The 23,728-nt window shown below is 39.4% G+C and overlaps 1 protein-coding gene across 1 annotated transcript in view; it reads right to left on the bottom strand.

Annotated features, from left to right (window-relative positions):
- Positions 1-23,728, bottom strand: part of si:ch211-186j3.6 (neural-cadherin) — a 631,501-nt gene that overhangs the window by 275,231 nt on the left and 332,542 nt on the right. The window contains exon 7 of the mRNA XM_039763170.1: positions 13,553-13,695. Within this exon, the coding sequence (XP_039619104.1) occupies positions 13,553-13,695 (143 nt within the window). The remainder of the gene's footprint in view (positions 1-13,552; positions 13,696-23,728) is intronic.

Consider the following 23,728-nt stretch of genomic DNA (forward strand, 5'->3'; position numbering starts at 1 on the left):
CAACATACCCCAGGATTTGCCCAGGAATTATTGTATGGACGATACAGCTCCTAAACCCAGAGGCCGGCTGTGAAACCTGGGAGGGCAGAACAGCTGCTTGTGGACTACCCGGGAGTTATGTCCCACTAAAGCATCCACGCAATCCAGATAGGGGACAATGGCGGGTTGTTTGTGTGCCCTTAGCAATCCCTGGCGGATAAACATAGCGCTGTTTGATTCCGCAGTAAGCGGTCTGTCGTTGCTCGCCGCTTTGTTCTACCGCAACAATGGATTAAGAAAAGACCAGTCTAAAATGTATACACGGATATACCGCCCGGTGTTATATACACCCGGATCCTCCGCTTCCGTAATAGTTTAGAAAGCATTCCCGAAAAGCTTTTGGCCTCGTTATAGATGATAAATAGGCCAAGAGAGTGAAGATATATAGCGCCCGCAGCGAGGGAGGATTCTCCGCCCCTTGAGGTCAGACCGACCCGCTCTCTGAGTTGCACTTTCAGTTTATCAAGAGAGAACAGTGGAATGACGACTCTCTGAAGCACATATATAACGGCCAACGCACGCATTTGCCCATGCCACAGGGACCTCACTTTGTCATGGATAATGAATTATTGTATCGGGTTGCTGAACATGAGGGGAAGGTCCGGAAGTTGTTGCTAGTCCCGCGGACCTACCGGCGGCAGGTTTGCGAAGTTAGCCCACTCTCACCTTCTTGGAGGCCATCTCGGCCCGAGCGCATTAAGCTCCGCTTTTTGGCCGGGATTAATGAGGAGGTTCGCCGCTTTTGCATTTCCTGCAAATTCCTAGGAAGGACCGTGCTCCTCTGATTCCCCTTCCCCTGACAGGATTGGGGTGGATATAGTAGGACCCTGGAGCCCTCAGCCCGAGGATATAAATATATACTCGTCCTCGTGGATTATGCAACCCGATTCCCTGAAGCCGCTCCATTGCGCCGCTACCACTAAAAATATTGCACGGAACTAGTAGGAGTCTTTTCGCGTGGGCATTCCTAGAGAAGTCCTGACGGACCAAGGAACGCCTTTCACCTCGGAAACGCTCAAGGAGACTGCCAAGTTACTGAAAATAAAGCATTTAAAACCTCGTGTATCATCCTCAAACCGATGGGCTAGTGGAGAGATTCAATCAAACTCTCAAGCAAATGCTACGTAAGGTAGTCAGCAAGGATGGGAGGAATTGGGACCAACTCCTCCACCTTGTCCTCTTTGCCTACGGAAGGCCTCTACGGGTTCTCTCCCTTTGAATTACTATACGGAAGACGGGCCTGGGAAGGGGAGGCACAGCCCTCCACGGGATGCCCATTGCGATAGATTTGATGGACTGGAGGAGGACTTCCAACCGGGGACGCCTCCCACAGACCATGTGACTATTTGGTGAAACAGTGACCACCCTGTGGAACTGGAAATCAAGCGAATGTACCAGTTGGAGGTTTTGCAATGACTTCCGCCGGCTCAACCAAGTTTCCGATTTGATGCTTATCCCATGCCTCGCGTGGACGACCTCCTCGAGACTGGGACCAGCCAAATTCTTGACTACACTTGACATGACAAAGGGGTACTGGCAGGTTCCTTTAACGGAGTCCGCGAAGGAAAAACCGTTTAGCACTCCTAGCGGACACTGGCAGTATCGTGTCCTTCCATTCGGGTTACACGGGCCTGCGACTTTTCAGCGCCTGGTGGACAAAGTGCTCCGCCCCATAACTCGTTCTGTGCTGCCTATCTGGGACGTTGTCATCTATTCCAGCACCTGGAAGGAGCACATACAGCAGGTCACAGCAGTATTACGGACATTGGGAGAGGCCGGGCTCCGCATCAACCCCAAGAAATGTTACTTGGGTTGAGGAAGCCAAATACAGGGCTACCGCCGGTTTGTGCCTCGCTTCTCCGAGAGAGCGCGCCTTTTGAAGGCTTGGGCTCAACCCTGAGTTCTCTGCAGGTCTTACCGGAAATCCCACCAGGAGCCGAGGAAGGGCCCCAAGGGTGATGTCACTTCCAGTTCCGCCCAGAGGACGACCGCCCTCTGAGCTATAAAGCTCACTGCCTTGCTTAGGCAGGCATCTTTGCAGCCAGGAAACCGAATTAAACGGGTGGCTGCCCCAAACCCAGGGCCTCCCACAGACCATGTGGGGGTGACCACCCTGGTACGTTTGGTGGCCACGGGTACAGGGCTTTGAAGCTCAACCCCGTAGGGGCCCGTGGTCATCTCCAGGGGTCGCTCCAATGCCTTGGGGACCCTGGCCATCAGCACTTCCGCCACACCCAGAAGTGCTGGGGGGAAGACGAGCAGGGACACCCGGAGTGCTTCCAGGATGCAGCCGGCACTTCCGCCACACGGGGGCGTGTCTGTGGGAGATTGCTGGAGCACACCTGGAGCACATTCGGGTGCTTATAAAAGGGGCCGTCTCCCTTCGTGTGATGGCTAGAGTCGGGTGGAAAAGGATGAGGTCTGGAGAGGAGACGAGGAGGCAGCCTGAAGGAAGAGACAAGGCATTGTATTGTGGCCAGGACTTTGGGGGTTAGTGTGCATTTTAACTGTAAATAATATGTATAATAAATGTGTTCTGGGTGACATGAACGTGTCCGCCTGTCTGTGTCTGGGCCAAGCTCCACAATATATATATGTATTGTGGTATTTGGCCGGCTTGTCATCCCGGCCAGTACCCCCAAGCCGCCAGATGAAGCCCTCCCTGCAGTATGGAGGTGCCCCGAAAACCAGCAGGGAGTCATGGACTTTGTAGTTTTTATCCTCAGCCCTGCTGGATACCACAGGGGTCGCAAGAGGGAGCTGCAGGGAGGACCGAAGACTTATTTGTGCCCTTTAACCCGGAAGTTCGTCAAAGGAAGAGAGACAGGCTTCCGGGGTGAAGAAAAGAACATTTTACCTGACCCGGAAGTGATACAAGATCACATGGACTGGGGATTGGGAACACTTCCGGGTCAGGATATATAAAAGGACTATGGGAGCTCCCAGACGGCGAGCTGAGCTGGGTGGAAGGGTGGCAACGTGTCTGGGAGTTGGAGGATTGTTTATTGTTATTGGTTATTGTGGATTTATGAATATAGTGGAGGAGAGAGTGCTTTGTGCACTGTGGCATTTAAATAAAGTCAAATCCTGGACTTTTACCTGGTGTCTGGAGTCGTGGACAGGGGTTCAAGGGTGCGAAACGGCCCTAATCTGTCACAGTATATATCCACCAAGTCAATTAACTCTCATTAATAAACTTGTTCTTCTTTGAGAAATGGCTGGAAAACCAGATTATGTGAAGAAAAATCTACACACACATTATAAAAACATATAAACTCTACATATACTGTGACCAGCAGCCTCATGTATAAACAGTGCGTACGGACAGTAATGTTGCATACAAATGTTTCCACATTCAAATCGCGATGTATAAAACCTAAACTTGGCGTAAAGCCATGCACATTTCCACGGTACCTCATACCCTGTTGTATGCAAGTTCTGCGCTCGGTTTTGCATACTGGCAGCACCCAGCGTCAAAGCAGTGCTACTTTTCCTGTGTGGTTACCCTTTCATTCTTAGATCCACATTCCTGACGCGGCTTTATAAATACACTGAAATTAACCGCATATTGTTTATTAGTGTAATGCATCTGATTGTAATTAACCTGTAACAATATAATTGTCCAGGGAATAGCCATAGTATTCCAAATACCATAACTGCTTTAGCATTGTTACTGTCACTGCACCTTCTTTTTCTTCTTTCAACTGCTCCCGTTAAGGGTAGCCACAGTGGATCATCTTTTTCCATATTACTCTCACTGCACCACTTATTATTTAGTATTTATATCACTGTATCTGAGTGTAAATCACAGGAGTACAGCAGCTGATCGGAAATAGAATTATCGGTATACAGCATCAAGCACACGCTGCCTCAGCCACGGCAAAAAGCTTCAGAGACTTTCCCGTACGGACCTTGCAGTTCAGAAACAGTTTCATCCCAATAACTTTAAATACAGTCAATCAGTCTATCAAATGCTCCTTGTAGAACTGTTTGTACTTATAAGTACAATCACCTCACTGTAAACTTGCACTACAGCTATAATATTGCACAACCTGCGCCACTTTATAAAGCGTGTATTTACATATGATGACAATATCATTTTTAAGATGAAATGCAGCAAAATATGTTGATTATATTATACAGATAAATCTTTAACTTCATTTAAATAATCTGTATTGTTAATAATTAAACATGTGAGGACACGGTGCCGCAGTGCTAGCTAGTTCATGGATTGATCCTACCTCGTGCTGTATTCTTGCTGGGCTGGCACGACACTGGAAGGATAGATGTATAGAATAATTAAACACGTACTACGAAAATATTTCAATGTTCCTTAAAAGTTTTGAAGAATCGTTGTTGTAAGCTTACAGATAGCTTAATGTCTATTATAGAGCTGATTATGTGGCGATTGGGTATTTGGAGAAAGAAAAGTAAGGACAAGAATTGGAGGTTAGTACATTTGAAAGAGACAGTACTGCTGCAATAAGTTCATCGAAGGTATCGCACAATCACTGCACCACCGTGTTCCCATGTTTAATAACATGTTTTCATTCCTATCATCATGAAAAAGATATCACGTATACATTTCAGTATTTTAATTATTCAGAGAGCTGTAATATTATGAATGCAATGGATTCTGTGTCCTGTCCAAGAAAGAGAAAGCACCGAAGTACGTAGTGATTCACACACATAGAGCACATAGAAGATCAAATACAAAACAAAGCATTTAACGTGCTACTTTAGTTACGATGAGATTTGAGAAACTAGTAAATTAAACGATTTTAAGATGAAGTTTGTGATGTTCTACTTTAATGACAAAATAAACTACGTGATTAAAGTGGAAATTTTGGGATTAAAGTTGACATTTCGTGCTTTTTTCCCACTGTGTGCCTATTTTTTTTTCTCTGTACCCTAATAAGCTTTCATATGACACTCAGACGGTGGGTTACGACTTGCCTTTTCACGGCGACTTTGATGTGTGACCACTTTTTTATTTCAGGCACTGTGCAACTTTGTGAACTTGAGCTTTCGAGTTTCTCCAACACTCTGTCACTCGATCAACTTCCTTTTGTTGATTATACCACTGTTTAAACCAACAAATAGTACATTTTTCCTTGCATCCATTTGGTATTTGCTAAAATTCTTATGTTTCCCCCATGGTTTTCCCATTGTCTTTTCACAGAAGGCTAAGCTTAAGGGCTATTTATATTGATTTGCATATTCAAAGAGGTGTAATTCTGAGAGGAGTTGGGGCTGGACAGGAGGCGCGGGCACTAGCGTTACTTTTAACGCTGATCGAGATTTATGTAGCGGAAGAACGTGGAAGTTTGCGTACGCACAAATTCCTGCATCTGGATTTTTCTGTGCGTACGCACATTTCAGCTTTTGTTCTTACGCCATGTTATAGTGTGAGTTCTACGCACGGCATTATACATGAGGCCCCAGGCCAGGAACTGATCCCACAAATTTGGAGTTGTGAGCTGTGCAACACTGCTTGCCTTTGTACCAACTGGCCATTGTAGTGTACTATGAATTTATTTACGTGTGTTAAAAGTAAACAAACAAAACATTAGACAGAATCATTATCATCACTTGTTTAATGGTAATTTTCCAGGTGGTCAGGTTTCCCACTTAATCCTTTTCCTCTACTCCCAATGGTTCTAGGCATCTTTTAAGACAAGACTCATTTTTCTCATGTCATCTTCCTCCACCTCCAACCACATTATCTTTACTCTCCCTTCTTCACCAAATCATCTCTGGTTTTCCACTTGAAATTCCCAAACCCCCTTATTCTGTTTCTTGTCAAACAACACCTATCACCTACACATTAAGTCCCACAAGTAACAGTATTCATGTTACTTTTACTTCTTGACAATTCACACATCCATGATCATTACCATCTATATTTTCTCCAGTTTTGTCACATGTTCCATCATCATTCAGCAGATCACACTAATCTTTACACTGCTTTTATGAACTTTTCCTTACAACGCACCCATTGGAAGTCATACTGGTGGACAGCTTATAGAATTTCCTCCATGCCTCACCAACTGTAGCTATTACTGCTGTGTTTTCACCTCTGTCTGCACTCAACGCATCACATAAGTGGCAAACGTTTCCTACTTTCTCCAGAATAACTGTGTTACTGATATCTACATTTATACTTATACTATCAGTATCATGCATCCCACTTTCTACAAATGCTCCCCACCAGTAGTCTAGCTTTCACTCTGCTACATCATTTATGCACCCACATCTGGCAACCTGTGCATTAGGCTGAATTTCTCCCAAATTCACTACCACACACACTGTAGTTTCATGCATACATGTCTCCCACACATCCTGCTTCTTCAGGATCAACCATCAGCTTGGTCTTTCCTGCATTTATTTATGTTAAGGCCTTATACTTCTAAACTAGCTTTCCATTGCAGTATGTTCTCTTTCAGTTTTCTATCACTATGAAATGATCAACATTCATAAGCTCCCAAGACAAAATTTCACACCCTTCTCTGGTTATCACCTCCATGATTATTTTGAAAATCAATAGTGTCAGAACAGATCCCTGGTACAGTCTTAGGGTTACTCTAGAACCCTAACACGACATAATATTTGTACTTTGTACACCTTTTCAATTCTGTGATAAATATTTAAATATTAAAGAAACTTTGTTTAGTTTTCTTGGGCCAGAGGTTTTTCACTACCAGACCCACACATGAATGGACTGCTGTTTCCTTGGTATACTTGAATGGGCACACTCCTTTTCAATCATCAAGAATCTTCTTTTCAAAAGCACAATTGTGTTGTACAGGTCTTTCAACCTAATTCATCTCTAAGAATCTCAATTTCTTCAACATTGGTATTGTAATCATTTCGTTTCCAAAAGAAAATTATCCTTTACTAAAAACACATAACCATATACTGTGAACAATAGCAAAATCTCGATCATCAACTCATTTCTCCAAATTTTTGTAGGATGTGACTTATTTGCCACTTATTTAAGTAGCTGGCACTACTGACTGTAATTGTCTATTTTATCTTCTTTAGTTTTATTAAAACATGATGTCTAACAGTACAAATACACTAGGGCAAAGGTTTAGACTTAACATAGCATCAAGCTGACAAACAATTTGCACTTCAAAACGGGTAATCTACCTGAAGCTAATCATGTTTGTACCCCGCCAGAACCTAGAAGGGAGCCCAACCAATAAAAATTGAGTTGCTGCTGGAAGAATTGTTGGAAAGGACAGCAGGAGGCGGTTACCCTGTGGTTTGAATGTGGATCCAAATGTCCCAGGGCAGTGATGTAAAAATGGCACTTTTCTTTAGATGAGATGTAAAATTGACTATTTGTGGTCATAAAAACCCTTAGGCATCCTTCGAAAAGAGTACGGTGTACCCTGATGTCCAGGCTAATTATCCCACCATGGCCTAATCATTCTGACTCCCTAATCATTCCCTGTTTATAATTTGCTTACTATTTCTCACCCCTTAACCACCTAACAGCTAATGGCTGCCATCATCATCCAAGTGGAAGCCACACATTAATGGTGGTTGAAGTGGCTCCCTACACACATGGTAAAATACTTTGTATAGTGAGAAATGTACTGTTTAAATGTAAACAATTATTCTTATTATTATTAACACCTAAAAAAATGAATGTCAGAGACAAATTTTGGCATTCATTTGTATACCAGTTATTCTGTTTCTGGGTCCGCAACTTTTTTCAATCTACATGCTTCCATTAGATCACATTATCTCAAAGCACAAAGTGAGTTACCACAGATATGCAGATGGCAGACAGTTTTATTTATTTATACTGTCTGTTGACCCTAACACTCTTGGCTCTCTGATCCAGTGTCTTAGCAGTATTTTTGATTGGGTGATGTCACAGACGGCTGGGGTTCTTACCCGGTCGGGACGCCTAGAAAGTCCGGAAGGTGGCAGTAAAAGCTTCCGGGTCAGGAGGACACAACCGTCCTGGAGCAGGAGAGGACCACAGGAGAGGAGGAGAGACTTTCCAACTCGTTGGGACCCGTGGCCACCGCCAGGGGGCATCTTAAGCCTCCTAGAACCTGAGAGAACATTACTTCCGCCACACTTGTCAAGATGGCGGAGGAACCTGCCAGGGACGCCTGGAGTGCTTCCGGGGCAAAGGGCAGCACTTCCGCCACACCAGGAAGTGCTGCCAGAAGATCGTCATCAGCCACCTGGAGCACATCAGGGCAGGAATAAAGCGCCGCCTCCCAGCAATCTGGGAGCTAGAGTCGGGAGAGGGAGCAGGACGAAGCTCCCAGGAGGAGATTGGCGGCCAAGGACTGAGGAAGAGAAGTCTAATACTGGTGATTATTGCTGAGTGCATTGTGTGTGATGGTGGGACTGTGTTTATTAATGAAAAATAAACGTGTGATTTTTATAAAGATGTGGTCTTCGACTGGTGGTGTCCGGGCAAGTCTCACAGTGAATAGAAACTTTCTCATACTAAGTAAGGAAAAAATGGAAGTCTTAGTGACTGGCAAATTTGGAAATAATGAGGGTATTAGAAATAAACTTGATCCCTTAAGTTTAAAAGTTAAAGGAGAGGTAAAACATTGAAGGGTAATCATTGACTCTGACCTAAACTTCAAATCGTATATTAACCAGATTATGAGAACTGCATTTTTTCACTTAAGGAAAATATCAAAAGTTAGACTTCTTATAACATTACAAGAGGCTGAAAAATTAGTTCATGCCTTTGTTTTTAGTCCTGTAATGCACTCCTAACAGGACTACCTAAGAAAGGCATCAATCTGTAGCAATTAGTGCAGATTGCACCAGCCAGAATTTTAACTACAAAAAGAAAATCATAACACATCTCAGCAGTTTTACCATTGTTACATTGGTTACCCTTGTCATTCAGAATTGATTTTAAAATACTACTAATGGTTTATAAAGCCTTAAACAATCTTGCTCCATCCTATATTTTAAAATGCTTGTGTCCCTACACTCCAAGTCGTAACCTCATATCTTCTAATGGTGGTCTGCTTATAATTCCAAGAGCTAAGTTTAAAAGAAGTGTTAAGCCTTTTGCTGTTATGCACCTAAAAGCTGGAATACTTTATCAATAGAGATTCACCAGGCTATTATGGCATTTTAGAGCTGGGCGCCTGGCATCTTTTTTGGCAAGTTCGTTTCTGTTTGGTGTGAGGTTCTGTGTTGTGGAGATTCTCAGGATGGATTGCAGGTGCTCATCAGTGAGGCGACTCCTGTGTGCTGTTTTGTTAGTCTTTATCACTGAGAAGAGCTTCTCACACAGATATGTGCTACCAAACATGCACAAGGTTCGAGCAGCATGTAGACGGACTTTTTTTGTTCTTCAAAGTCACCAAAGCGCCGTGCAAACTCAGTGCGCTCAGTTTATCAGCAAAGTGCGTATTTGGGAACACCGTAGTGGACGACTTGGTTTAACATTACTTGGCAACAGGGAAAGTGGGGCAAATTGCACTGGTGCATTTGTGTCTCCCATAAAAGCAGCTTCACTTGAAATCACTTTGTGATTGTGCACGGTAAAAGCGTCCGCTGAAGTGTCAGATTCTTATTTAATTATGCTGCTTTCTGTATCTTCTGCATTGCATTCAGGTCTTTCAGGTTACCCTGATGTTTTGTCTCATAGTGCCGTCTTAAATTAAATTCTGTAATTACAGCCACATTAGCTCCACAAATGAGACACACGGGTTCAGTAAACATATACTCAGCCTCCCATCGGTTTTTAAAGGCTCTATTTTCAGAATCAACTTTTCTCTTCAGCATTGTGTGGGCTAGCTTCGCAATAACTTGCAGCATCATAAGCTAGACTTGATTAACGCGGTAAGTGTTCGGCAAGGCAGCTGAAGCGCTGCATTATGGGATCTGTAGTTTATTGTGTTACCAGCTTCATATACCGGGCCATTAATAACAATAATACAGTATATAAAATGATCTCATGGGCGGATATAATTACACGCCGGGCCGGATGTGGCCCGCGGCCCTTGAGTTTGACACATATGGACTAAATAGAACTTGAAAAGATATATTTTTCAAATGTGATCGCAATTCAGATAGAGTTGACGCACTACAGCCTGCATGCCTCAATAAGTCATCCTCCCCTCACTCTTACTTTTTTACCGTTCATCTAATGAATACACTGAGTATGGCTTTACCAAAACAATCATTGATGGCGAATAAAGTATCCATTATTCGAGTATGTAGATCGGGTTATATATATATACATATATATATACCAGCGTAGACGCAGCGGAGAAGTAGTGTGTTAAAAAAGCTAGAAAAAGAAAAGGGAACATTTTAAAAATAACATAACATGACTGTCAATATACAGTATTTGTTTTGTGAGTGTTACTGAGTGTTGCTGTCATCAAGGATTTGATTATCATTATTTCTTTCAATCAGGTTCGTATTTGTAGGATGTGTTGTGTTCAAGTTACATTCCGTGTTTGTCAATCGTTGTAAAGATGACAGGTTTCATTCATCGATTCGTTTCTTACTGCATCAATAAACAGCTCGTCTTCTTCTTTATCTGAGACCTGACACACTGCATGCACGGGTTTTATTTACACTGTCTTCCTTTAGCGGGACATTGACTTTTTCCAACGTGTGCTTTGTTTCCGCAGTAGTTGGATTTATGAATATGCTTGTATGTATCAGACGCTTCATATTTTTGCTGCCTTTTCAATTGTGTAATTTGGTTTTGTTCAGCTCTTTGGAACTGTTGCTTTTATCTGTGCACTGCGTCAGTTCACGTGAGCCACTCGGTGTACATGCATTGAAGGTTCCCAGCTGTGCTGATGCCATCTCGTGCTACTGTATGTCCATGGCTGTATTTAATGTTACCTTAGTCCTGGCACTTAAAACTTTCTCTCGCAGTTTCGCTGAGTTTGTGTCAAACACCACCCTGACCATCTCATCTTCCTCTCCATAAGCACAGTCCTTCACCCGTGAATATTTACCCGTGGCAGTTTGCTATTGGATTGCCGCTGATGGACGGCCTTATATGGGCAGGCACTAAATTACAAACGCCAGCGGCAGCCTGTCTATGAACTTAATTTAAAGTGTAGGTTTACATCGTGCTTTGTTTCCGAAGTAGCAGAACTCATGAATATGGTTCGCTCGCTTCTTATTGTTTCGCTGCCTTCTCAATTATATAATGCATGTTTTCTTCAGCGCTTTTTTGAGGTCTTCCTGGTTTTCTTTGTACTGCGTGATTACGTGGGAGGCGTGATGATGTCACACGAAACTCCGCCCCACGGCGTTGAAGCTCATCTCCATTACAGTAAATGGAGAAAAACTGCTTCCAGTTATTACCATTACGCATAGAATTTCGATATAAAACCTGCCCAACTTTTGTAAGGAAGCTGTAAGGAATGAACCTGCCAAATTTCAGCCTTCCACCCACACGGGAAGTTGGAGAATTAGTGATGAGTCAGTGAGTGAGTGAGTGAGTGAGTGCTTTGCCTTTTATTAGTATAGATGATGTCTAACAGTACAAATACACTAGGGCAAAGGTTTAGACTTAACATAGCATCAAGCTGACAAACAATTTGCACTTCACAACAGGTAATCTACCTGAAGCTAATCATGTTTGTGCCCCGCCAGAACCTGGAAGGGAGCCCAACCAGTAAAAATTGAGTTGCTGCTGGAAGAATTGTTGGCAAGGACAGCAGGAGGCGGTTACCCTGTGGTATGAATGTGGATCCAAATGTCCCAGGGCAGTGATGTAAAAATGGCACTTTTCTTTAGATGAGATGTAAAATTGACTATTTGTTAAATATTGTGAAATATTTTAAAAATTGCTAAAAACCCATTATTTTAATTTGGCTTTTTCGTAGCTACATTTTAGTTGTATTCCTGATAGATTATATGGACATAGAATTACTATGTTCTTCAGAGATTTGCAATCTTTACTAATCTCTACTTTTCTCTGCTGTCTTTTCTGGTTCTACTGTGGCGGTTATTTGCACCACCACCACCTGATCAAGTCACTATGCAGCCACCTGTGATGATGGAATGAAGGTGGGCGCCCCAGCTGTCCTCAAGACCGATTTCATCAAATACTATCTCATGAAGCCTGGTAACATAGAGAAACAAATTACGAACATTTATGTTAGGTAGAATGTCCAGTGGGGGCTAGGCAGTTCTGGCCTTGGAACCCCTGTTGATTTATTTTCTCCAGCCTAACTGGAGTTTTTTTTTGTTTGTTTTTTCTGTTCTCTTGGCCATCTGACTTTATCACCGAACTCATATATATGAGTATATTAGTACACTACTCTTCTACATGATATTTATTTATTTTTAAGATTGTTTAGATTCATTCTTTTTTATTACTTTTATATTATTGCCTTATCTTATTTGAATTTCTTTTCTCATAACTTTCTCTTTGACAGCTTGTAAAACACTTAGAGCTACATTATTTGTATAAAAAAGTGCTATATAAATAAATGTTGTTATACAATATCAGAATGCAGACTTGGGGGCCCCTGTAAGAAAGGGTTTTTTTTTAAGGATGAATAATGAAATCTCACTTACTAGCCATTATTTAGTTGTTTAACCACAATAATCCTGACTTCTATTAACATATTTATCAGGCAGTTAGGGTGGAATTAGAACAGTGAGGGTGACATTCATGTCCCTGGAGACTCTTGTTATTAAATTAGTGGATGGATTGGGAGAGCATGGGGGGTCATGAGATCACTGGAAAGGGGTGTATGGTGCTCCCAATATCTATACAAAATAATGAAGGTCCAAGTCTTTAGAGTCCTGGTGTATCCTGTCTTGCTATATGGTTGTAAGACATGGACACTATTCAGTGACCTGAAACAAAGACTGGAATCCTTCAGTACTGTATCTTCAGAGAATCCTTGAGTACCGCTGGTTTGACTTTGTGTCAAATAAGCGATTGCTCACAGAGTCCCAAATGAGGCACATTACTTGCATTGTGAGGGAGTGTTAGTTACGGCACTATGGACATGTGGCACAATTCCCAGAGGGTGATCCAGCTCGCAGGATTCTCATTGTTGAGGACCTGTGTTTGACTGGACCAGGCCTAGGGGATGCCCACCTAACACCTGGCTGTGGCAGATAGATGGTCATTTCCAGAAGGTGGGACTGGACTGGGTGTCTGTCTAGGGGATTGCCAACCAGGATCCCGAACTGTTTGATGTTTGGTGGGTGCGGCAAAACATATACCAGTGCATGCTCCCCATCCTGGCCTAATCTGACCTGAAGGTGGAATTACACTGAAAGTGCTGCGTCACATTTCACCATTCATTTAACTTGACAGTAACACATATCAGAGAAAAAAGACTAAACACTGCTTTGAGCGTGACTTTGAGCACTTTTTTACAGAGCTTAACAGAACCATTAACCACCAGGAGTATTACCACGGACAGGATAAAAGCAGGTTATCTGATTGTCTGTTAGGATTAATAAAAAGCAACAATTGAACAAAGAGGGTGATACAGAGCAGCAGTGGTGGTCAATTTACCTTTTTGGCTGTCAATAACAAAGTTGCCTTCTTCATTCCCTGTGGTAATTTTGTATGTCACTCCATCCCCATCAGGATCTTTTGCCTGCACAGTTGCTACTAAAGTACCAGGCCCAGCATCCTCTGAGACAAATGTCCGATAGCTATATCAGGAAGACATAATAATAAAAACAAAAATAATATTACATAAATATTGAAAAGTCATCAAAAGTGGCTTAGGCAGGTTTGTACTTCAGAATCAGCTCAAGGATGAGGCATGCCAATTCTATTAAGGAGGTCCAAGGATATTCATTTTATTCCTCCACTGACATTATGATGAACGAATGGGAATGGTTTCCTGTAAAAAAGGATGTGGTTTCAATCCATTGTTTGTAGAGGTCATACACTTGACTTGATGGCCTTCTTGGCCATTCACAGTCAGTGACATATAAGGTGTCACTTTGAGGATGTACAAGGTGATGAGAAGATAACTTAAAAATATAAATCTACTCCCACTCCTGCACCACTAGGCACCAAAGAGAATTCAAACCACAGAAAAACATTTTGTCTGGTGATGTTTTTTCAATTAAGAGAATATATTAGATTACTTTATTCATAAATCTCAAGTTTTTGACCCTCTTGATTATATCTCTTTCATTTTGGAGATTTTTCATGTATAGTCTCACAATTTTTTTTTTGTTTTTTTTAAATTATAATTATTCTGACAACACCATTTTGTAACAGTCTTTCCATGCTGCATTCATGTTGTTTATTGTTGACATGGCCATTGCTCGTCATGTGAAGCAGATACCACACATAGTGCACCTTGCCACAATGCCCGAAATATGTAAAATAACAAAGGACAGCTAAATTGCTGTCTGAATATGGGATCAATTCCTAAACAGAATACTTGGTTGGTTAGTGAAGGCAGACTGATGAAAAAAAATAGTGTTAAAAAATGTGCTTCTTTTTTGACTGCAACTCTTGTTTGTGCTCTGGCCTTGATGTTCGATGTGATTTGCTCCTTCTAGTGCTTAGACTCCTGCCTGTTTATTAGATCTTGTTTATGCCTGCATTCTTTGTAATTTCCATTCGCTCCAAGGTGTTCAGTAGAACTGTCAGGATTCAAGAAGAAATTATGGAGTTGTGCGCTATTTTTGCTTGTTTTCCAGTTTGAAGTAAATAATTGCTGACATCACAATGACCATTATTTTGTAAGAGGCTGCTATGATGCCCACACATAGTGTGGCTTGTGACATTATGGTGGCCATTTTTTAAGCGCTGAGCTGTGTGTTAGTAGATGTCCAAACTCTCTTTATATAATGGAAGCACTAGATAACGAAATGTACTTATTGAGCAAATAACTGAATTTCCTAATGCCTTTATTGTGGCCCTTATATCTCTGTAACTTTGATTGACACTTCAAGATTGATTGTTATTCTAGAGATGGATTGCTAGCAATTTTAGAAGGAGTGGGATTGAAAAAGAGACGTTAAAAATAAAGCCAGGGTCAAAACATGAAAAAATACAACGCATTTCATTTAAGCCGAACATAAAGTGAGAAATGTGGTCAGATTTTCAGGAGCAAAACAATTATAAACCTACAAGACTTCTAACAAAAATTTTGTTAGGAACAACTTGTGACATTTGGAGTCATGGAGGAGAATAGGTCATAGCAGACAACCTTTAACTCATCACATCAACAGCATCAGATGATGAGACCTCTAAGGCCACGCCCCCGGCAACCAGGAATATGTCTTAACAACAGGACTCACAAAATTAGCTGCATCCTACACTACAGTGTTGGAAATGGTGCAAAATAATTGTAATACCTTTAAGTGCTTATTGAACTTATATTGAACTCAATATTCTTGAAAACTCCATATGGGAATAAAATATCCATTACAAACATAACAGAAATCTTTACTAAAAATTAATAAAGAGTCATTTCATAACATTGATCACTTATAGAAAGATCAAAATGTCCGTAACAGTTACAATGTCCTTTTTATTATAGAAAATTAACCACAGAACAAATGTTTTAATTATTTTGAAAATATTTAGTTGATATTGATAATGAAAAATGTGTTAGATTTCAATTCTGTGAGCTTTACAAATACTTGCATGTTGCTAAATGTGGAAGCATAGGAAAATAAACATTTGGTGAATAAAGTAATAGAAGCGATCAAATAGATACAAAGTAGTTGATAAAAATGTACTTTTATTTTTTAAATTCTGTTTATTGCATTTTCATTTCCTTTGCCTTCTACCTTCATGTCTAGTTTTGCTTTGTCATTATATTTGCCCTTCAGCTTCTGAAAGCTGCCCAGAAACAAATGTAGTATAAAATGATTTAAACTTTATATATATATATATATATATCTTCTATCTGAATAAACAACGTGCATTTAAAGTGATGGAAAAGACATAAACAAAAAGAGTGTTAAAATCCCATACACCTGTTATCTAATAATAATGAGCAGTTTCAAATTTTAATGCATGATGGTTGCTAATGTACAATATTCTGCACCCAATGAACACATAAAGGAAAAATGGAATATTCTATAATAGCAAATGTAATAAAAGGTTGAAGATGCATGAATAAATCATTACCTGATACATTGTGAACCATTTTACAGATATACATATGAATGACTTAAAAGACCCAATAAAAGTGCCTCCTAATTGTGGATTTGTCTTGATTTGCATTACAGACAAAAATAGAAATATTGCTTGTTTTTAATATGAACTACAAATCCATGAATACAACTGAAATAAGTATGTACGATAGAAATGATATGTAGATTGTGTTTTATTCTAAGGCCAGCTGTTTTTTTATTCTGAATGTCTAAATTCTGATTTTACCTTCATGAGATGTCTTCTTTTACACTTATGTGTAATTCATTCATGAAATTGTGCATCACCATAGAAGCAATGAGAGCACACATCCTCAAGAATTTGTATTAAGAGGAACTCTAAAATATTAAAAGGTTCTATAATAGACAAGTTCAGAGACAATAAAACTTCCATACCATAAATTCATCAGATTTATATTTTTGATCAAATAATACATTTAATTCCATATTTCTTTTCAATTGAAATAAAAGCATATGTAACGATAGCACACTTTAACCTTACTCACTCATGTTCCATCTGTTTCTCCTAGTGATTAATAGCAACACAGTGATTTATACAGACCGTGTCACTCTGTTCCTAACATCAGTCTCCAGGTACTTAAGGGATTGGCAGGTGCTGCCAGACTGATCAAGAGATACAAAGCCTTCAGTATGAACACGCTCCTCTCAACTCAAGGAAGCAGTTCTACTCCAAGGTCAATCCCTATTCCTGAGCTGCTTGCTCTGTCACAGACTGAGAGTTCAGCAACCCTGTACAGAGACCTCAGTCTGCTGCTTATACCTTCAATCTAAATCTTTTTGTGACTTTAGGTGAGGATGGGAACATGAAATGGTAAACTGAAGGCTTTCTTCAAGACAATAATTCCTGCTTCAACAGCACAATCTGTTACATTGCTGGCAAAACTACCAATATTACACCGTCCCTTAGTGTCTATGTCATTTATTTATGTTAATGTTACTTCTGTTAATTATCATGTTCTGTTCTCTTTACCTGTGTTATGCTCCATGTGTTTTGCTGGTGGTCCCCTGAGAGGAGGGGGCAGCTCCTCATCATTGCAAAGGACTGGCCTCAGCCCTATAAAGGTGCGGGCATCCTAAAGTTTATCTGAATGTGCTTTGGGAACTTTTCATGAGTTGTTTTGCCTTTTGTGATTTATGGTTTTTTGACCTGTTAGCTCTGTGTTTTGACCATTCTTTGGATTTTTGTATTGGGACTTTATTTGCATCAAATTGCCTTATTGTTTTAGGCAACTGCTTTTTCCCTTTTGTGTGCCAATGTAGCTTCATTCTTGTTGAAGAGCATTTTTGCAAAAATAAACCCTTTATTTTATATAGATCCTTTGTTTTTTCTTATATCTACCTGGGTTTGACGGTAAGCAGCTATTGTTTGGTTCATTAGCATTCATGTTGTAATAGGCATTTTTACTGATTTTCTTATAATGGATAATGTATGTATAGGGAAAGACTAATATTTAATGAAAACTGTGTACTGCAGTTTGTCAGTTTATAATAAGAAATTACTTGCTTGCTCTACTCAGCGCATAACAGAACCAGTTAAAAAAGAACTTGGGGCCATCTAACTTGACACATTAGCTATTGTTTTGGGAGCTGCCACACAAAAAGAAGCCTTTTAAACAGCCCACAGACACAGGTGGGACTCTGATTGGTAGAAGGTTTGAGAAAATAGGTTGTGCCTTGCCAGGATTAGTCCAGAGGCATATGAGGAGGTTGGGAGCATGTGCTGATACAGCATGTTGCAGAATACACCATACAATGAACCATTCAGATTGGGACACGAGTGCAGCCGCGGAATGGGTGACATCTCAGCACCACACTGGAACAGTGTGAGGTGTTTTACAGTAGCTGGAGAGCCAATCCTGCCACCAACCTCAGGTTTTCCCCTTAAGTTGGAGGACCTACTTGCAGGATTGGATGCAGATTAACATCATTCCCATGAAGAAGCAATTGCAGGTCAAGGGCCTTACTCAATGGCCCAACAGAGTAAGGTCACTTCTGTTATTTTATAGGATTTGAAGTGGCAACCTTCGCGATTGCCGCTGCATATCACTAGCCTCAGAGCCACCACTCCATCCCATAGAGGTACATGGTCTTGGTTTGTTAAAAAATAAAAAAAGAAAAACTTGACACAGGAGTTGTTTTGCTTGTATTAGAAAAAAAAATCAACCTAAGGCGTAAGCAAAATTTACTTGACAACATTTCTTAAAATAAGTTAAATCATATTAAATGCAAATTTTCTGATAAGTCAATAAGTACTGCAGTGAGACAAACAAGATTTAATCGCTTGATATAACAACTTTTCACTTGCTAAGATTTCATTTTTTTGCATTACAGGGTACAGTAAGGAAGAGGAAGGCCCACTTAAATATGAGGACAAGCCAGCAACTGCTAGACTCTGCCCTTCTATGAACATCCAGAGACCATACAGGATCAAAGATCTATCAGCCCACAAGTGCAACGAAAGAATGAAAGAGCCACCTGATATCTAGGCATAATGGATGTCTACAGTCCTAGCAAGAAAAGCTATTATCATTCTGGTTGTATGATCCATTTGATTTACTTCTGCTTTTGGCACATTTTAGATCTTAGAGAATGATACTTTATAATAAAAGAGTAAAATTTTGAATCAGCTTCTCTGCTGTGCCTTGAACTCTTTCTAATAAGCCATCTGGGGTCTAGAGATAAGAGAATGTAGGGAGAATTTATTTTAATTTTAGATGCTGTAAACCCTAGTTTATCCTGATCGTGACCACACATGGAGTGACTGCAGCTACACTTCTGCAAAAATCTGGTTAAGCATAAGTCAAAAGGTTTGAAAATATTCAGGTCTACAAAGAAAATCATAGATGAGGATAGGGCCACCATCAGACCCTTCCACAACAAAATCACAAACCTTGCCTACACCTTGAAATCCTCTTGAAATCTACCAGGAAAATACAAATCAGAAGAGACACGTGACAAAATCCTGTTCATACTTTAAAAAGATTCGACCAAACCCTAGGATGTAAATATACGTCCTGCACTGAAGCCAAATGACAAACACCAGCTGCTGCACAACACTATATTCTTTAGGCAGTATTTTCAGAGCATATTTACTATTGAATAAAAAATCATAAGCAACATGCTTTCATGGGAAATGTTTTCCCCACACTTACGTGGCACTACAACACTATGAGCTCACATTCTACATGATGGCACATCAATATTTAATACAAAGAAAAAGGCTGGCAGAAAGTGAGACATGTCATCATGTGGGAAAACCAATGTTCTCACTGGTATCATCACTGGTATCATCACGATTATTGACACTGTGATTAGAAAATTATGTTTGAGTGTATCAGCAATAATAAAGAGCAGTTTTAAGCTTTAGCCTTAAGTTCACTTTAATGAGCAGATAAATATAGGCACACTGCTTTTCCCTTTCACTCAGACTGTTTATAAGTGTACAGACAAGTAGAAATCATTTAGTAAGTGAGCATACTTGGATATAAATACTTAAATTATTTAGCAGCAGAGCATACTTGGGTATAAATACTTAATTCTTAATAAGCATACACAATGATGCAGAAGCCAATAAAATTTTTAATTAAGTAGTGCTTGTATTGGCATGTAAAGTTAAAAAGATTACTTGCTAATATCTGCAATACAATATTATCTTAGAATTGTTTCTAATATGTATTACATTATTTCTTAATCTAAAATCTCTCTGGTAAACAGGTCTAGTATTGGGCATAATACAGGGGAGCTGAAGCCTCTTAGCACAGGGTACAATGTTGTTTACCATGGTGCAGTAGAGTGGCAATGCATGCAAATAAGAATTTACAATAGACAATATTACTACCACTACTACAATGCAGGAGTCATCTTCAGAGAAGCAGCCAGTCCGCTACAGGGCAAATTCTTATACAGGGCCAATTCAGAGGTATCCATTAATCTAACATGCATCTTTATAATACAAAAGGTAAAAAAAAGAAACAATTACTGAGCTGAGATTTTAACTCAGTCTCATGGTTTATTTCTGTGTATAAAATTTGATTTGCATATTTATGTTTTTAATCACTCGCTTTGCTCACCAACCACCAGAGGCAGGCGCCCTATCTCACGGTTGAGCAGCTCGAAAGGCTTCAGGGTGCTCCTTCATTAGAGGAAGCAATTTTACTTTATTTAAGGAGATGGTATATAGAAGAGTTTGTGGGGTGTTGGACAAAGACAGTTTGGTCTTTTATTATAGCTAGAAAATCAGTTACTTGAGTACCTCACTACAGCTGTCTATTTTAAATACCAATGAATAATAAAATGTAGTAAAAAGTAAAATTAATAAAGTAAAAGAAGGAATAAAAATGTAATAAAACCTAAAAAGTATGTACAAAATTAAATTACATTAACGCCTCATCAAAAACAATATTATGAATGACTTTCCTCTAACTTACATTCTGTTCTCACATTGTTCGGGATTTTTTTGTTCATTTATTGGATGATTCTCTTTGTTCTTGATTTTTATTATATGCAGCTCTTTTGTGTTCATTTTTTTTTTTTTTAAACATTCATTAACAGCTGTTGCTGCTTTTCTTCTATCGCAATCTAATATTCAATGTTCTCAAATAGATAATTTGCTTTTCTGCCTTGCCATTATAACTGATTGCATTGAAGGGCGAGGTAATGTGCACAGTAGGAGTAATGGCTAGGCAAGCAGTGTGGTCAAGGCTGAGTAACGCGGACACAACAGAAAACTTTTTGAATATAATAGAGAGAAACTACACATACTGTATACTGGAGTGCCGATAGTCTGAGATCACCTTATTGTTTTTCTCTACTTTTTCCTCAATTTGTCACAGACCATGTTTTGTGTCTGGTTGATGTTGGTGTGGATTTTGCAGTTGTCCAACTGTATCTGCATGCTTTTTCTCTGCTTATTTTGGTCTTCCTCATACATCCTGAAGACGTGCTTGACAGATTACTTTACAATTTTGACTTGGTTCTGAGTGAAAGCGTGAGCTTAACTGAGTGCTTAGATGGACTGTGGTTTGCAGGATTTACTAAGTAAAATTAAATTCTCCTTAAATAAGGTATAAAATAATTTTCATCACATGCTGTAGTATTTTTCTGTTTAACATCACTTTTTTATACTTATAAATTTCATACTTTGTAACAACCTGAAGTTCTATTAAAGTCTATCACCATCAGGAAGACCCACTTATAAATTTCTGGTGTTATTGTCGAAGAGTCCTGCCATAAAACAACAGACACTGTGTCCCTGCTGACGAGAGGTTCTTATCCTCATACCATGCAGCAATATTTAGAAACAGGACTGCTATGCAGAGCCTTAACATTTTGTATTTTATTTTCCTCATCTCATATACAGTCAAATAAAAACTGAATCAGCAAAATCAACATCTACAAACGTTTTAAAGAAAGAAATTGTGTCTTGCATGATTTGCAAGGCTGGCATATGCTATCAAAAAGATTTCCACATTCCTTAATGCTTACAACCTTTATTTTCAAACAGCTTAACTAATACGTATAATAAACTTGACAGCAAAAGTGCATAAAGAAAACTAAATCCTATCAGTGCTGTTTAGTATTTTGGAAATCAATATACAGCATGAATACATAATAGCTTTAAAAAACATAGCTTGTAGTAGCAGGGCTTAGTGTTTCTGTATTTCATTATGCTGGGATTCAAATGTTATCACTCACTGCAGGTCACAATTCACAACATAAATGGAACAATCAGGTCTGGTACATTGATTTTTGCATTTTCCATCATGGCTGACTTGAGAAAAGCAAACTGCACATAACCTGTCGTTGATATTGTCAACTATATTTAGAAAAAAAAATCACTGGAATAAATGTGAATCCTTTCTTATAAACATACACTAGACCCAATAAGTGTTTTGTTATTCATAGAAACACAGCTCCTACATTTTATGTAATAAATCTTATTTATTGCCCAAGGGAAAGTATGTGAAAGAGAAAATAATTAAAGTTGATATTACAAACAGCTTGAAAACTATATACTGTAAGTTGTAAATGAAACTAGAGACTAGAACAATGTAACTGTGGTAAACCACATTGTAAATGCAATGTAGAGATGTCTTTATTTGCGGAATTTGAGTGACGTGATGGGGAAAGCCAGTGTGACAGTTTGAGCCTCACCACAGACTCATATTTTACCCTGAGTAAATCACTTAACCTTCTTTAGAATTTACTAAAATGTTGTACAATAAACCTGAGATTCATGTGTCACCTAAATAAATTAACATAAATGCAAATAAACTGCATTCTCTCTAGGCACAGTTCCTTCAAGCAGTAATTACAATTAATAGAGATCAAAGTGTGTTTGAACAGTGAACCACAGCATGGGCAAAAATGAAAAAAGACTATTTACATTTAAAAACAATGCAGCCTTTTAAAACGTGAAACAAACCACTCCAGAGTGTTTCATATGACACATTATATGCGCTGGTGGGTGGTTTACAGGGTACTTACCATTTTCAGGTCATCAAAATACGCTCATTTCCTTAACAAAAAATGTTTTGTTTTTTTTATATAGCATGGCAAAATAAAAAGTGTTAGATCATAAAAAAAGATTTTTATTCTCTACTTGTGGCTGTGGACAGATGCCAGCTGAGTAGCTAATGGAAACTTGTTGACTTACTTAAAATAGTGGTATGAATGTGGGTCTCATTAGCTGTACCTCATTTACATTTTCACTTTAAATGTTAACACTATTTAATACTTTTTTGAATTAGGGCAGCATTTCTCAACCTTTAAGTATTTGCAACCCAAGTTTTCATAATAGTTTTAATCGCACCCCCCTAACGTTTTTTGAAAGGAGCCCACTAATACCAATTTGTTCATTTTTAATTAATGATATATCATAGATGCATATTTTATTATTCCTTACTTAAATTTTATCAACATTTATCATATTTATTTTTCTAGTATCAGAATATAGTTTAAGTTAATTCGTTTTGGTTTCAATAGATGTATTTTTCATATTTTTGATTCTTGTTTTCTTTTTTCACATTTTTATGCCCCCCTTTTTGTTACTTCACACCCCCTTGGGGGGCCCGCCACACAGTTTGAGAACCACTGAATTAGGATATACACATATACAGTGGTGTGAAAAACTATTTGCCCCCTTCCTGATTTCTTATTCTTTTGCATGTTTGTCACACAAAATGTTTCTGATCATCAAACACATTTAACCATTAGTCAAATATAACACAAGTAAACACAAAATGCAGTTTTTAAATGATGGTTTTTATTATTTAGGGAGAAAAAAAAATCCAAACCTACATGGCCCTGTGTGAAAAAGTAATTGCCCCTGAACCTAATAACTGGTTGGGCCACCCTTAGCAGCAATAACTGCAATCAAGCGTTTGCGATAACTTGCAATGAGTCTTTTACAGCTCTCTGGAGGAATTTTGGCCCACTCATCTTTGCAGAATTGTTGTAATTCAGCTTTATTTGAGGGTTTTCTAGCATGAACCGCCTTTTTAAGGTCATGCCATAGCATCTCAATTGGATTCAGGTCAGG

Source organism: Polypterus senegalus, chromosome 9, assembly GCF_016835505.1.
Source record: "Polypterus senegalus isolate Bchr_013 chromosome 9, ASM1683550v1, whole genome shotgun sequence".
NCBI classification, from domain to species: Eukaryota; Metazoa; Chordata; class Cladistia; order Polypteriformes; family Polypteridae; genus Polypterus; species Polypterus senegalus.